The sequence below is a fragment of the Zymoseptoria tritici genome, chromosome 5, assembly GCF_000219625.1.
Source record: "Zymoseptoria tritici IPO323 chromosome 5, whole genome shotgun sequence".
Classification (NCBI taxonomy): Eukaryota; Fungi; Ascomycota; class Dothideomycetes; order Mycosphaerellales; family Mycosphaerellaceae; genus Zymoseptoria; species Zymoseptoria tritici.
This window is the reverse complement of record NC_018214.1, coordinates 2,149,016-2,165,486: the sequence shown is the minus strand read 5'-3', so window position 1 is coordinate 2,165,486 and position 16,471 is coordinate 2,149,016. Positions and strand designations below refer to the sequence as shown.

The following is a 16,471-nucleotide window of genomic DNA, read 5'->3' as shown; positions in this document are numbered from 1 at the left end:
AATAGCATAACTATCACGGTATCTGTACGACTACTTAGCGTGTCGACTTACACACCTGTACAGCGGCTTCAGCATGTCTTGCTAGATCACCTGTATGCCCATTCAATACGTCTGCTAGCTGTCCTGTACGACAATCTGGCTCTTCTGGCACCTCTATCATACGACGATCAAGGACGACCGGCTATCATGAATGCAAGCTTGTTAAGCATGTCGAGTCAGGCTTCTTGTTTTCGATTGTTTGCCGATATCGGAGTGACTACCAGGATTGAAAACCAGCTCCTAGAGCTCAGCACCAGCTCACGGCCACGCCTCAATACATGTTACCATAGAATCATTATCCATTGCTTGTTACTGCAGCTTCCTTGTCCTCTTTCTAGCCAGCTAGACCGCCAAGTCGCCTTTCTCGCAGTACTTGTTCAGCCCTCTTTCCGCACTCACAACATCTCCTCCCGTCACAACATGAGTTCCTCCAGCATCGTGAAGGCGTTGGAACGCTACACCAGGTCTATATCTCCCTCCCAGTCCATCCGCATCACCAGATTCTGACGCTAATTCCAACAGCTGCGATGTAGCCGACGCCCTCATCAAGCTCAAAGTCCCTCACGGTGGTTTCCTACCGGGCATCACAATGTGGTCTCCGCAACGACAATCTGGTCCCGCAAAAATCATCGGACCGGCGTATACAGTCAAATATGTCCGCAAGAACTACGAGAATGAGCCGAAGCCGAGTGGGCATTACGTACGAAAGATTCCCATCTCGCGAGACTCTCCATGTTGGATCTGCTGGATTCGAGAGCTGATGCTTCCACCAGATCGACTCCATTCCAAAAGGCGCTATTGTGTTCATCTCTGCGCCGAACAAGATGATCAATGCGTGCTACGGAGGACTGATGAGTACTCGGGCTCAGGTTTCGGGTGCGGTGGGCACGATCATCGACGGGAGACTTAGGGATTTGCAGGAGCATAGGGATCTGGAGTATCCGGTCGGTTCTGTTGCATGTTCAAGATCGCACAAGACACTGGACTGACTGCTGTTTGCAATCAGGTCTTCGCCAGAGATGTCGGCACAACCGCACCGCAAGAAGTAGCGCGGGTCAGTGAGGTGAGTGTCCAGCCGAGCAAACCTTCCAAAGAGCAACCAGAAGAAGCTGACAAACTCTCCTCGTCGAAGATCGATGTGCCTGTCAGACTCAACAGCTCAGATCAAGACACGACCATCTATCCCGGCGACATCCTCATCGCCGACCTCAACGGCGTCGTCTGCTTACCACAAGGCCTCGCCGAACAAGCCATTGATTTGATTGGCTCGCAGGTCGAAGCAGACGAGAGGATGGCCGCAGACATCAAGAATGGCATCACCTTCTCGGAAGCATCGAAGAAGCATCGAGCGGGTGTGAAGCAGCCGGCGAAATTGGCGTAGCGTATGGACATGTCACACTGTCTCGCAGTGTCTGCCAAGGGGTTGAAGTTGTGGTCTGCTGATTCGAACCCTCTCTCATATGGATCATGATGTCTCATCAGGCCGACGTCGAATCACAGCCTGCAGAGCAATTCATGTAGGAATAGTGCTGGCCGTCAATGGCCCAATGATCGATGTCTCTTTGGACAGGAATGGACATACCCTCGAGCTTGCAGTGGCTCGGAAACCGGAGGCTGCTAATTCGCACTCAGCGTAGGCGTGCCGCCGCAGAACTATGAGCCATTCCACGCATAGAACCACCAAAACAGCGCTGACCGGCAGTGCCGGCGCTCGTTTCAAGACCCGGCCAGTCGTTCTTGCTTGATGCTTTGGCGTCAGTAACCACACCAAGCAGGGCTGGCACAACACTCTGGAAATTGCAATGTCAGCGGAAGCGTTCAGAGCGATCCAGACTCACATGTCGCTCGAGGGTCAATGGCCTGATGTGCAAGGAAGACAAAACAAACCCAATTTCCAGCCCCGCCAGAACACCCCTGACCCTGCAAAACTCAGGTGAGCAGTGCGCATTGTTGATTGAGGCTTGACCACTTCCGGTCGCCGGCCCCTGATGGTTCGATGCAACACGAAGTCACACCACGATCTAGACGTTGGCGTTGCACCACCTGGCTCGACCAGAACGCTTAAGCAGGCAATACATAAGCTGGAAGAAGAACCGCCGTTTTCTGTTCAACCATCTCTCGTCTCTCATCTCCAAACGACATTTCCATTCGGCTTAATCGTCAAACACCACACTCGTCGCCATGAAGACCACACTCGTTCTCTCCACCCTCCTTACCGCCTCGGCCTGGGCTGCCTACAACGTCAAAGAACTCAAGTGGGACCCTGCCAACGGAGGAGTTTCACAGAAAACGCTCCAAGAGTGAGGACCCGGAGCTCACTACGGCGACCCGGTAAGCCGGACCTCGAGAGTTCCATTCATCATCTGGTGCATGAAGCCGAGAAGTTAGAACTAACACGGCCATCAACAGTGCACTGACAACACCGACTGCGGCGGCACGTGCGCCAACATTTATTGCGCCACAGGCCAGGAAGACATCTGCGACCAGAGAACCAAGAAGTGCACTTGCGCTGTACGTCCTCATGCCGGCTCTGCTCTGAGGCTTCCCTCTGACTTATTCGTGATTCTCGCAGCTCCAAAACGCCGCTCCGGTGTGCTTGTGCGTCATCGACAATGTGGCTCTGGGTTGGGGTCCACTTTCCGACGCCTGCAAGAGGGTCAGTTTTGGATCTTTCTTCCATGCGTGTGCTGCCGATGAGGTTGTGTACTGATGTATGCGTTTAGGGCGACGTTATCGATGGGAAGATCAAGTGCGTCTACAACTGCCAGGATGACGGCGTGACGGGAGGCAACGGTGGCTGCAATCTGGTCCAAGATCCGTGCAAGGCGCCATGATTCTGGGCGATGTGACAGCTGCTGGGCTGAATGGGGCTTTGAGGTGTGAAGGTTTGGCTTCTATTGTTGTTGGTGATGTTGCGGTTCGAGATGGGGGATGCATTGGCTTGGAGGCACGATAATCTTTCGAGATCTTCATTGTCAGTGAATCTTTCTGCTTTGCATCACTGTGCATAATTATGTCCGACCCGTTGGGCGGCGCAAGCAGCATGAAGTGGAATTTTCCCCATCTGTCCATCTCCTCCGTCCGCGCCGTCCTGTTCCACGAAGTAGGAATTCGGTGTCACTTCGGAAGTGTTCCGAGATTGAAAGCTACTGGAGCTAGAGGTGGTTCGCGATATTCACAGTACCCTTGCAGACGAGATTCCACAGGTACTTCGCACTTCCGCCGCTGAACTCAGACTCTGGATGCGACTCCTGACCTCCAATCCTCGACACCGCTCTCACCGCCCGAATGGACATGCAAACATCACTCCGCAATCCACTCCTCCCTCCACCACCCTTTCACCTCCTCAATCTGCTCCTCGCTCAGAATCCCTCTCAACACCACTCCGGCTTCCTCATCTCCTCCATTCCCATCATTCATCTCCACATCTCCGTATCCTCCACTTGCCTCTTCAGGCTCAGGCCTGACACACCACCCCACCACCCCTTTCAGATCACCAAAAACATCTCCCATCAAAGCGGCCACATCCGTCTCCATACCTCCGTCCTTGAACCCCCGATTCTGAGGAGTTGGAGTCAGGATGATCTCCCGCAATAAATCCCTCGCCGTGGCTTCCGCCCTTCCCGGCACCACCACTTTTTCCGGCCGAGAGAACCGCGCTTGACATTCCCTCAGCAAGTCGGATAACTTATCGACTTCAGCGAGTGGTAGGAGAGGTATAGTGACTACGGCAGCATGGGTGAGGAGGGTGGATTGCAGTGTAATGTACGCTTGGAAGCCATCCGCTGCCGTATTTATATTCGAAGGTGGAGGTAGCGGTAGTGTCGCCGCAGATACGAAGCCCTGGACAACATCCCGCTTCGCAGGAGCAGCTGTCTTGGTAGCTGGAACCATCGGATTGAGATCAAAGATCGCCGCGACGTCCACTCCACCGGTAAGATGCGTAAGGTGTTCGATCCTTCTCATCGTAGTCTCCAGATTCCCAGGCGTGGTAGATGAAGGCGTCAGCAGGAGGAGGCGGAGAACTCGAGGTGGCGTCGTTGACAGAGGGAGGGAGAGGTCATGGGTTGAGAGGTTGGATTCTGTGATGGAGGGTGTTAGTGGAGGATTGCGAAGGAGGGTGAGAACTGACCGCGGAGAGAGGGCGGAGTGGACGAGGTGAGGGTCGGGATGAGGGAGGTTGTGGATGGGCGGCGGCGGAGGGAGGTGCAGAACATTGCGCTCGCTGGTTGATGGCGGGTTTAGTGATGGTGGTGGTGAGGTGAGGTTCAAGGAAGTGAAGTGAAGTGAAGTCCAAGAGGACGTGAGGTCGAAATATGCATTTCTGCGACGTCCTCCCGTCGACTCTTCTCCAATGCCGTGTTGCGCTGTACATTCGTTGCTGGCGAGACATATCCGCCAAAGTTAAACGCCTTTTTTGTCCCCCGTCTTTCCAAATCCTTGGGTTGAACCATATTCCATGCTCTTTCCTCACCGTAGCAAGCCTCGCTTTGCTTCCAAAGGGTATCTATCTCGCTCGCAGCTTTTACATCTTTCAAAGACAACGCACGCCATATATGCCTCCACTCTCCCTATGCACAAAGATCTCCTCCCCTACCGCCTCACCGCTCTACAAACCCACTTAAACTCCCCATCCTCCTCCTCTCACTCGATCTCCTGCCCAACTCCGCTCTAATCCCCTCCCCATCATCCGCCGCGTCCCCATTCGCACTCCCGGCACCATTTCTACTCCCGTTTACACTCCCATGCCCATTCAGCGGACTTCCCGGCCTCGACCCCAACCTTGCATACAACGCCACGCAATCCCTCCAAGCCACATACTCACTATCCGCGTACCCCAACCTCTCCTCAATCTCCTTACTCCTCCTACCCTTGATCCTTCCGATCTCCCCTGAACTGTAGTTGACGATCGCTTTACCCACTTCCTCGCCATCTTCGAGTTTTGAATCCCTGGATGGTAGGACTTTGAGCGAGACGCATTCGTGTTGGTGGAAGGAACCTTCTACCGCGACGACGCCGACGGGGAGGAGGCCGGCTTTGGAACAGAGAGCGGTGTGGGCTCCGGAGTCGATGTATACCGTTCCATGCGGCGCGAGACCGTGCAAGAGCCAGAAGTAGCGGTCACGGATGGGGAATAAGTCCGGTAAGAATCGGGTGTGTAGTGGAGGAGGCTCGAGATCTGGCGGGAGGATTTGAGGAGGATGATGATCGCCGTTGACGGGATGTTCGATTGCGAACTTCTGCAGATGCGGATCGATTGCTCGTGGTGGGAGTTCGTCTGAATTTGCGAGGCAGGCGGTGGATTTTTGTGCTTCCACGTACCGCACGATGGCGGAGATATTTCCCGGTTGAGAGGAGCGGGTGATGACGGTTGTCACGCCTGCTGCGGTGGCTAGGCGCGCGGCGACGATTTTGGTGGACATGCCGCCTGTGCCGAGGGAGGAGCCAGCGGAGGAGGTATCAGCGGCAAGGTCGGCAATGTCGGAGACCACTTCAATTGGGAGTGCATCAGGGTGCGTCCTCGGATTCTTGTCATAGAGGCAGTCGACGTCCGTCATGAGAAAGAGGTAATCAGCCTGCACCATCCCCGCCGTAATAGCAGACAGCGTATCATTATCCCCAAACTTAATCTCCTGCACAGAAAGTGTATCATTCTCATTCACAATCGGTATCACACCCATATTCAACAATTCCACAAACGTATTCTGCGCATTGAGGTACTGCGTGCGATCGGCGATGTCGTTTCTCGTGAGCAGGATTTGTGCCACGGGTTGACGCATGTGTTGGAAGAGCTGGTCCCACATGGACATGAGCTTGCATTGTCCTATTGCTGCGAGGGCTTGGACTTGTGGGAGGTGTTTTGGGCGGCGGGGGAGGTTCATCTGGCGGAGGGCCATGCCGATGGCTCCCGAGGAGCAGATGACGACGCGGTGACCATCGTGGCGGAGGGAGACGGCGGTTTCGACGATGGTGGAGAGGATGGAGAGGAGGGGTTCGTGGGTCTTTTCGTCGACGATGGAGGAGGTGCCTGTGAGAGGGAGAGGGGTCGAGTCAGTATGCGTGGGGTGGATTCGTGAAGAGGAGGAGTACACTCACCCAGCTTGATGACAATCGTCAAATGCTTCTTCATCCTGACCGGCACGCGATTATGTCCTCGATCCTCAGCTTTCTCCAAGCGGAACGGCGTGGGAGGTGCTGTAGGATTGGGAGTCGTAGCAGACGAGGTCTCGCCATGGTCGTCCATCGTGAAGTGTAGTCCAAGGCGCCACGACTCCACCGCTCTCCTGATCCCTCTCTGCTATGTCACAATAGGCCAGCTATGCTTCCAACGAGCAAAGCTAAGGACAGCGCGGTAAAGACAAAAAGATGTTAGGCGAACTGTAATGCAGCTGCAGGTGAAGTTACCGGAGTTCCTACGTAGCTTCGAGGGTCGTGAGAAAGGAGGGGTCCAATGGTAGCGGGACAATCTCGACGACATCTCCCGATTATTGGCTCGTATCGCAGGGGATTGTGCTACACACCGCCTTGACCGCTCGTGCTGCATAGGCGTGCTCGTTAGGCGAAGTTATTGCGGGTGAAGTAGGAAGAGACAGCAGAGAGCGAGGCACTTTGGTAAGTAGTAGATGTCGTGCAAGCGTTATGCCATACTAAGGTAGTTTACTGTCGCCATTCTCTCTCATCTCTCAAAGACATCTACAAATACGATATGATTTCTCTCTGAGCTGACAAGATCCTCTTTTGATCCAACTATAGTAAAAGGAAACAAAATCCGAAGTCGGAAGCAGAAGCTCTGGAAATGTAGCATCAGCCTCTTGAGTTCCTCCACAACGTATCGTCACCTCCTCTTCTCTCATCTCTACTCTCCATCTTTCACAAATTCCACCCCAAGCTGTTCTCCTGCGCAACAGGTGCGCTAATGCCCTGCTCCCTCACGCTCTTCTGCCCACTGCTCCCAGCACCCTCGCTGACTCTGCTCGTCCTGCCCGCGCTGCCACTACTTCCATTGCCACTACTTCCTCTGCTCCCCCTCGAACTCCGTCCACCATTCGCGCCACTCATAAAGTACCCACCCATACCACCGGCCGTCAATGCACTACCCCTCACGCCATACCTCTCGCTCATGTCCCCGCTTCCTCCACCCATGGGTGTCAACGAAGAAGCGCGTTTATGACCCGCGCGCTTCTTGCGATAACGGCGTGCGACGTACACCATTGCGGCAGCGTAGACTGCAGCGCCGGCCACGGCGCCCATGCCGATGCCGATGGAGGTGCCATTGACCGCTTTCGAGGAGCCGGAGTCGCCGCCAATCGGAGCGCCGTCGCCTTTCTTGTTGCTGTCGGTGGAGCCGTCGGGATTGTCAGATGGACCATTGAACGAGGCGTCGAGGTTGGCGCCAGGGAGGATGGGGATGGTCGGGTTGATCATTCCCATCAAGGAGTTGACAGCTGAGTCGGGGTTCTGGTAGGCCTTCGACATGGCGGTGTGCAGGTCGAGTTGAAGCGTCGAGACTTGATCGGAGGGAATGTAGGCCTGGGCGAGGGTCGTGATGAAGCCGAGAGACGCAGTGGTGTCGTAGGGCATGAGCGCGTTCATCTTGATTTGGTCGACGGTGAGGCCGAGGGCGTATGCAATGCCTTCTGGAAGGTACGTGAAGATTTGGCTGGCTGAGTTGTCGGTGCTGACCACGAAGGCGAAGTTGAGGCCAAAGTTGAAGCCAATTTGGATCAGGGTTGTGTTGAGCGGCGCCACTGGCATGCCGCCTGGTGGTTGGACTAGTCGCGGCATGGCAGATGGCATGCCCTTGGCGGAGGTCGAGCTTGCACCGGTGGGTTTGGACTGAGTGGCCTGTGTGGTCGTCGGCGCAAATTCCATCGTGCTGGGAACGACCAGAGTGGTTGCAGAGTCGGTGCCGGTGGGGATGATCGAGATCACTGGCTTCGAGCTGGTTGCAGGAAGCTCTGTTGTAGATTGTACTGGCGTGGCGGTCTCGGGCGGCGCAGTGGTCGGCACGAGTTTACCCGTAGTAGATGGCAGAGCGACGGGTGATGTCGAGATCGGCGCAATCGGCTCCGTGGTCGTTGCTGAAGTGTTGCCTGGAGCAGCAGTGTCGGTCGGCTTGTATTGAGGAAGCGACTCGGTCGTGCTAGCCTCAGTCTGCGCTGACTCCGTCTGAGCTGGCGGCGCGGTCGGCATGGTGGTCGTAGTGCCATTCGCCGTAGGTGCAGGGGTATCCGTCAGAGTGTTGACAGGCGCAACGCTGGTGCCCTGTGGCATGCTAGTGTCCTGCGGAGTGGTGGATGAAGGGATAATGTCGGTCGGGAGAAGGGAAGTTGGCGTATCAGTCGGCAGAGGTATCGGCAAGATGCCTCCACTGGTAGTAGACTCAGTCGTGTTTGGAGCGCCGGTGATGATCGGCGCTGTAGAGGTCGAACCCGTTGGGCCAGGGATGAGGTCACTGATGATGGGCTGCAGGATTCCGTCTGTGGAAGTGGCCGGTGGAACATAAGACCCACCAGTTGTAGTAGGGCTGCCATTGAGAATGGTAGAAATGCCCACTAATAGCGGCGCACTGGTGTCGGACAGCAAAGGGTCGAGGAAGCCCGTAGATTCGGAGTTGGGTGGTGCAGTCGGAGTCCCCTCATAGACAGGCCCATTGCCCGTTCCAGTGGTGGTAGCCGTTCCAGTGGTGGTAGATGGCTGGCCGATAATTGGATTGAGAATGCTGGGAAGAAGACCGGTGTCGTCCGTCGCCGTACCAGTACCGTTCGAACCCGAGTCAGACGCAGCCGGGGCCGGTGTTGTGGTGGGCTGTCCAACAATTGGTGCAAGTACGCTCGAAAGACCAGGAAGAAGTCCACCATCGCCTGGAGTCGTGCCATTCGCAGGCTCGTTACCAGGCGAAGATGTGGGGCTAGCCGCGCCGTCCGAAGTTCCGCCGGTCAATGGACCAAGGATACCAGGGAGGAGACCCCCATCGGTAGGCTGCGGTGCAGATCCATCAGCAGTCTTCGTCGTGGTGCCGCCTGTCAGTGGGCCAAGGATTCCGGGCAGAAGACCACCATCGGTAGGCTGCGGTGCAGATCCATCACTAGTCGTCGTCGGAGTACTGCCAGTCAATGGACCAAGAATACCCGGGAGAAGACCTCCATCTCCACCAGTGGACTGCGGTGCAGATGCATCAGCAGCCTTCGTCGTGGTGTCGCCTGTCAGTGGGTTAAGGATACCAGGAAGGAGACCTCCATCTCCACCAGTGGACTGCGGTGCAGATGCATCAGCAGCCTTCGTCGTGGTGTCGCCTGTCAGTGGGTCAAGGATACCAGGGAGAAGACCTCCATCGCCACTAGTGGATTGCGGTGCAGATGCATCAGCAGCCTTCGTCGTGGTGTCGCCTGTTAGTGGGTCAAGGATACCAGGAAGGAGACCTCCATCTCCACCAGTGGACTGCGGTGCAGATGCATCAGCAGCCTTCGTCGTGGTGCCGCCTGTTAGAGGGTTAAGGATACCAGGAAGGAGGCCACCGTTGTCGGTGTCGGTGGACTGCGGTGCAGATGCATCAGCAGCCTTCGTCGTGGTGCCGCCTGTCAGTGGGCCAAGGATACCAGGAAGGAGGCCACCGTTGTCGGTGTCGGTGGACTTCGGTGCAGATGCATCAGCAGCCTTCGTCGTGGTGCCGCCTGTCAATGGGCCAAGGATACCAGGAAGGAGGCCACCGTTGTCGGTGTCGGTGGACTGCGGAGCATCGCTACCAGCTGTCTTGGTGGCGGCAGAACCTCCAGTCAAAGGACCGAGGATGCCAGGGAGGAGACCGCCGTTGTCAGTGGACTGCGGAGCAGAGCTACTAGTGGTCTGTGTGGCGTCAGACCCTCCGTTCAATGGTCCGAGAATGTCAGGAAGAAGACCGCCGTTATTGCCAGAATCGGAGGCGCCCGTAGACGTTGCTGCAAGGCGCTGAACAGTCCTCGTCGATGAACCACCAGAGCCACCAGTCAATGGACCGAGGATGTCTGGAAGAAGCCCGCCACCAGTAGATTGCGGTATGTTTGCATCGACAGTCGTTGTCGCCCCAGTCAATGGACCAAGGATGCCAGGGAGAAGACCGCCATTGTCGCCAGAGTCGGAGGTGCCCGAAGACGCCGGCTGTTGTGCAGGAGGTGTTGTTGATGAAGCCCCTAAAAGAGGGTTCAACAGTCCTCCCAGCACACCACCACCATCGCCGCCGTCCGTCGTGCTTTGCGGAGCCTCATACACTGGTTCCGGAGTGGGAGAAGAAGTGTCGGTCAAAGTCGGGTTGAACTTGGGCTTCTTGGTGCTCGAGTCGGTAGGTGCGGCGGAGTTGTCAGCCGGTGTTGAAGTGGAAGTTGTGATCGTAGTCGAGTTCACCGAGGTGGAGGTTTTTTGCAGTACAGCATCCGCAGCATCAGCAGCAGCAGAGGACAGTTGCTGGATAATGTTGCCCAGAGAGAGGTCGTTCTTGTCCTTTCCATCTTTGTCCTTGTCGCTGTCTCCGGTCACTGCGCTCGTAACGGTCTCAGTGACATTCTCGGTGGCTTCGGTGACTTTGTTGAGGTCCACGCCCAATTGTCGCTTCACGTTCCGAGGGAAGTAGTACTTGGGTCTTTCCACGTCTTGTTCCTCTTGCAATTGTTGAGCGGGCGCAGCCTCCGCGAGTGTAAAGGGACCACGCATGGACATGACCAACAATGTGGCCGCCCATGCTGCTGTCGTTGTGCAGTGTTTCATGTTTTCGGATATTAATAGAATCAAACAGTCGCTAACAAGTTGTCCAAAAAGAAGACGATTCTAGTCTGGCGATGCAGTGTCAGTGATGCTCTCAGACAAGAGTAGCCACAGCGGCGCACTCACCGTCGAGAATTGACAGTAAACGAGTGTACGTGACGAATGTCACTAGAACAGGCGCTTGCTGTTGACCACCAAAGAGAAGTGAAGTGGGGTGTGGTGTGGATGTCTGAATTGGATCTTCACAACATTGTCCGCGCTTCCGCCTGGCTCGCTGGTGTAAAGGAGTGTGGGTAGTTGGTACTGCCAACTAGAAGGACGGGTCCGAAGAGCGCAGAAGACTTCGACGTCCGGGTGGGATGTACCAATTTCGCGCTGATGCGACGTCCGACGATGTCCCGCGATTGAGCAATATCACCCAACAAAGAACGATATCCTTTGAGCAGTGCCTGTTCGCTTCCAACTTGAGCCAAATTGCCTTGCGTCTTTCTGTTGTGTTTTTCGCGGCTGAGAGATGCGGTCCAGAGATTGGCGGCTGGCAGAACAAAGAGAGCGCGTTTCTTTGAGGGAGATCGGTCCGGGAAATTGGAATAGTACTGCCGTGAAATCGAGAAGCGTGCGTCGTGAATGACTGTGTGATGCCGTGTCGGGCTGTGGTGGTGATGAGTCTGTAAAGAACGTGGTGCTGTCGATAGCGATGGCGCAAGGGCGAAAGGGGTGGTCGTGTCGAGTCGGGGTCGGAAGGGGTCACGGGAAGGGGAGGAGACGTCCAAGGCACTCTCTGTCGTCGGCGACGAAGAAGAGTATAGCCGGTCGAGAGATGGGTCCGCCACGGGGAGGAGGGTGGTGTCGGTGGAAGATCGTGGTCGGTCGGGGCGGAGGATGTTGTGAGAGCAGGGCGATTCAGTGAGCAGCGGTAGAGGCACGGACGCCTGGGCAAATGGATGGAATCGAATCAATCGAATCACAGCGGACGAGGCGAAGGGACCGGGGATGCCTGCACTTGTTTCTTGGCAATGGGGAGCGAGCAAAGAGTGGCTTGAAGTCCGGGCCGAGCTAGTCGTCGATAGTGCACATCTTGATTCGTTGACTTGCTGGATGAGGATCCCCCTCCCACTCATCAGTAAATTAAAATAAATCCTCCGAGCGTTGTCGAGGCGCTTGTTCGTCAATTGATGAGAACGTCGTCATGTGGTATAATGGTGCCCGGTACCTTTTAGAAGAGAAAGAGATCAAACCGCAGCAATAACGATATCCCTCTTCCTACCCAAGACATCAACCTGAACCCCTTCAATAGTTGGCCAAACTGGGGCCAATGCCACATGTCTTCAGGAACAGTACTGCCGTCTTAGTCACGCCGGCCCCAAAACCACCTCTTCTCGCGGATCGACGCACATGGCGTTACCGAAATTGCCAGTCTCAATTCTTCGGCGGCATCCCCAGTCGTCGTGTTTCAAAAGCAACAACTACTGCAGTAGTAGACTCGCTTCGCAGGGCTCTCCCACTTGCAGTAAAATTCACTCGGACTCGACAGTCTGATGCTCTTCTATGATCGAGCAAAATCTAGATCTCGCATTCAATTTCATCGTGGTGGCTTACAACTTATTACAACCCCGTCCCGCAATGGAACGACCACGACTCGTTCCCTACATCCCCGCCAACGCCACGCTAAACCACCAACAACAACCGTTATCCATCGCGTGTTTCGTCCTTCAACGTGTCCACCATCGTGCGCCATAATCAAACGTCCACAGCGACAATCATGTCGACAACGTGACCCTTTCGCATACGTTCTTTCGCATACGTTGATACCGCAGTATCCAGAGAACAACGCAGAAAAGAAGTCGTCCAAGTTCGAGTCTCGGGCTGCGGGAACTTCAAGGTCGGGAAATTGCCTCTCGTCCTTCATACGCTTCACATCCCTGTTATAGGCTAGGTCCCGATCGTGCCGTGTTGTCCCTGCACAACGCCCGACAAAGCAACACGCGGCGGTGATGCGTGCGCCTCACACACGGGAAGACTGACGAATCTGACGGAAAACGGAAATCGCTTCGACTTGTCGACTGTTCGCGCTTTCTTCGGATGATGATCCCGTTGTCTCGTTGTGTACTCCTTCTTACATTGTCAAATGTTGGCCGGTTGGACCCTTGCTGCATGTTTGGTTACACGTTCGCGGGCTACATCATGGCGAACATGGAGTTCCTCTCCACGACTGCAGGACCGGAGAACTGAAGTCGCCACTCTGCTGCGCGAACAGTCAACCCAGTCGAGTTATTACGCGGTTGAGAATCAGAATCAGGCGCTCGAACGCGCAAATCACACGTAATCAACAGGTGATGATGAGTCTCGCAAGATGCAAGATGCAAGTAAGACCGGCCCATGCACTTTGCGCTCATGGCCCCAAAGAGTCCGTAAGATCCCGCCGGACATTTCAATGCTCAATCTCAATGCCGGGCTCGATATTGACATTCAGCACGGTAGGTACGGTTGTAATGTATACATGCCGCCGTCAGCGTCGCACTCGACCGGGTTGAGTGGCAAGATGAAGATACGCACTCAATGCAGCGGTATGATGCAAGATGAAAGATTTTGAAAGATGACATTGAAAGCACTTCGAGCTTCACAGACGACAACGAGACCAGACTTGATCGTAGAACTCATCTACCGTCCTCGCTCCTCCGGGCTCGAACAGTGAATTGGCCCTCGAGGCATACTTCTCCTTCGCCGACATCAAGTCGAGCAAAGATGCAGATAGGACGACTGTCCTCCGCAAAGATCTCCAACTCTTCCTCTCTCAAGCACCCTCGTTTCGTAGCAGAAGAGGCGCTCCATCGCCATGGATGCCTTCGTCCGCATAGGAGGTACATCCCATTCCTTTTCAACTCTTCACCTCTTCCAACACAACTCGCCGCAGTCTTCCTCCACCTCTTCGCGCGCTCTCTCTCCTCCATCCTCCCCGAATCCACCTGCTCGCTCGGCGGAGGCTGCGACTAGATTCCCAGCGCGGCTTTGGTATTATTGTTATTCATGGGAATGATTGCATGGTCAACTGGTGGGTGCTGCAATTCGAGGAGAATTGTGAGGCTGCTTAACTCCCGAGTTGAGCTCGAGTGCTTGCGCCGATTGCACAGGCTTGTCTCGTTTGAAATCCCGTTCACCAGCTCGAGGAGGAAGAAAGAATTCAGCCTTTCTCACTGAATCCCCACTTATGCGCATCCTTCCATGGCCCCGCCCAGATCGCACCCAACTGATAGAGGTATATCTCTTCCCGTCATTCTACACTTTCATGCCATGGTGTGTTGGTCCAGAGAAGGCGCGGTACTTCATCACGTTCCAAGGATCATCCAACGTGTTCTCCTGCTTGAGCAATGTTGATCAGAAACGGTTTTCGAGGCGGCAAGGATCGTAAATCACTCCTTTCTGTTCTGCTCTGTTCTTCAATTGACTGATGAGAGGACTTTCTTCTCCCTCGCTCGCTCGTTCCGGACAATACGGAAACGCCCTGCGCGATCGATCTAGTCTATACATTCCTTTTCCACTTTTCCAACAGGTCCGGTAGCCCTCCACTCTCAGCCCCGCTCCCTCTTTCAACATTGATCGTAACAGCATCCCATCAAGCTTTCCTCTCCACCTTCTCCGCGAGAGGACTATCCATCGACTTACCCTCCCCATTCCCACTCGCCCTCTGCTGCGCCTGTAAATCATTCTCCGCCTCCCTCATCTCCCTCTCCGCCTCCGCCTGCGCTTTCGTCAACGCAGCGTCCTGCTTCGCTTCATCCTCCTTCTCATCAATATCCTCCTTATCACTGACATCCTCCGTACGTCCACTCGCCTTCTGCTCCTCCGCCTGCTGTTGCTCTTCGGCAATCAACTCCTGCTGCTCCTTCAACACCTTCAGTCGCTGCTTGTTCGTCGTCGCGCCCTCTGCATTCAATACTTCCAATTCGATTTCGTGGAACAGCTCCTCGGGGATGGAAGACAGCACGGCTTGGAGAGCGGAGAGTTGCGTGTCGAATTCGTTCTCTTTGCCTTGGGCGTACATGAATGCGTTGCTCAGAACGAGGAGGGTGCTGGGTACGCCGTATTTGAGACGGAGGTCGAGCCAGAGTTGGAGATCGTCGCGGAGACGGCCAGGTGAGACGCCGTGGGTTCGGAGACCGCGGGCGGCGCATGCCATTTGGAGTTCGGGAACGGAGAGGGTGTCGACGCCTTCGTAGGAAATGGCTTTGTCGTCGCGCTTGATCTGGCGCATGCGGTTGCGGACTTGGTAGCGGAGCATGGGATCGGTGCCGAAAGTGGAGAGGTTCATGTACCGGCAAGTGCCTACGAGTTGAGGGCGGGACAAGTTGTCGAGGGTGAGATCGTCTTTGAAGAGCTTGCAGACTTTGATGATGTCGGCTTTGGTGGGCTCTTCACCAGTCGCTCGGAGTTTGCGGAAGAACTCGGTGAACTCTTCTTTTTGTGCGGTGACCTGTGAGATGGGAAGACCGGACTCGCGCATTGTCTGGCGGAGGAATTGAGACACCTCCTTGCGGGATGACCGGAGTTTGTTCGCCTTCATCTCCTTACTCTTGGCTCCTTCATATGTGGAAGGGAGCATGTTGGGGAAGATCTTGAGAGCAACTGGGAGGAGCAGCTCGGCGAATGGAACGATGACAAACATGGAGAATGGTACCAGTCGACCAAGATCTTGCACCGTTCTCGTCAACTGGCGGTGTTCTCTCCGTGAAAGTTCGTATCCAGCCGCCATTTTCAACGCAAGTCGAGAAGAGATCTTCACCTCCGTCGCCAACAATTTCGTTCCATCCCAGTAATGCTGTGCTTCATGCTTCACCTTCTGCCACAAAGTCTTCTTCTTATCATCCTTCTTCTTCGCCACCTCTTTCTTCTCCGTTTTCTGCTCTGCGGCAGTCTGCTCGGCGAGCTCCTTCAACGCAAACTGTTCGGATGCAGCGGTGGGAGCCATCTCAGAGGGCTGGTTCGACGGTATTGTGACATTGGTGCCGGCTGACGGGGAGGAGCTAGATTTTGAAGCGGCTTTCTCGGAGTCTTTGGGAAGAGGCTTCTTAGCCTGATCGATGTTGAAACCGGGCGGCGGCCCATTGCCATCGCTGTTCTGTGTGGTCGATGAACCGGTCGAGATGGCCTTGTGCGGGACTAAGATGGCGATGGCCGGGATTCTGTTGGGGAAACGCGCAGCGCGAGCGATTGCGATTCGATTGTGACGTAGTAGCAAGGGGGCCAACTGGCTGGAATATCTGGTGGTGGAGTACATGCTGACCGGCAGCGGGGTGGAGGAGATGATAGGTACGTATCACTGGTATTGGTGGTATGTCGGTGTGGTGGTATTGTTGTCGGAGAGAGAAAGGGAAGATGATTGAACGATGGTGGATGATGATGAAACAATCGACTGATGAGAAACACATCGCGGCGGCCTTGACTTTCGGGATTGTCCTAGGGGATGACAAGCACCGCGATGCCGAGCGTGCGGGCCGCACGTGGAATGGAATGTCGCTTGTGGCATATGCGAGGCCGACGTACGGTATGCGTTGTATTGATGGATATTTGATTAGGGCCATATAGCAGTCTTTTGGTGAAGTTTGTCTATTCGCGATACTCTCCAATACTGCGTGAAAACCAGACGGTATCCTTCAAGACTGCAACAAGTCTTCTTGCAACTCCGGCCTCGGACTGC

At 55.1% G+C, this 16,471-nt stretch overlaps 3 protein-coding genes across 3 annotated transcripts; 1 reads left to right on the top strand and 2 right to left on the bottom strand.

Annotated features, from left to right (window-relative positions):
* Positions 1-459: 459 nt before the first annotated feature.
* MYCGRDRAFT_86233 (uncharacterized protein) lies at positions 460-1,420 on the top strand (the record flags this gene model as incomplete). Its single annotated transcript, XM_003852444.1, has 5 exons — positions 460-503; positions 562-739; positions 813-983; positions 1,046-1,102; positions 1,172-1,420. The coding sequence occupies 5 exons, from the start codon at positions 460-462 to the stop codon at positions 1,418-1,420; spliced, it is 699 nt and encodes a 232-aa protein (XP_003852492.1).
* A 3,220-nt stretch (positions 1,421-4,640) lies between these two features.
* On the bottom strand, positions 4,641-6,351 carry MYCGRDRAFT_72515 (uncharacterized protein; the record flags this gene model as incomplete). Its single annotated transcript, XM_003852277.1, has 2 exons — positions 4,641-6,067; positions 6,136-6,351. 2 exons carry the CDS (start codon positions 6,281-6,283, stop codon positions 4,641-4,643), a joined length of 1,575 nt encoding a protein of 524 aa, XP_003852325.1.
* Positions 6,352-9,815: 3,464 nt separating this feature from the next.
* On the bottom strand, positions 9,816-15,742 carry MYCGRDRAFT_100323 (uncharacterized protein; the record flags this gene model as incomplete). The annotated part of the gene is made up of 3 exons (XM_003852276.1): positions 9,816-9,885; positions 14,020-14,023; positions 14,440-15,742. The coding sequence occupies 3 exons, from the start codon at positions 15,740-15,742 to the stop codon at positions 9,816-9,818; spliced, it is 1,377 nt and encodes a 458-aa protein (XP_003852324.1).
* Positions 15,743-16,471: the final 729 nt, after the last annotated feature.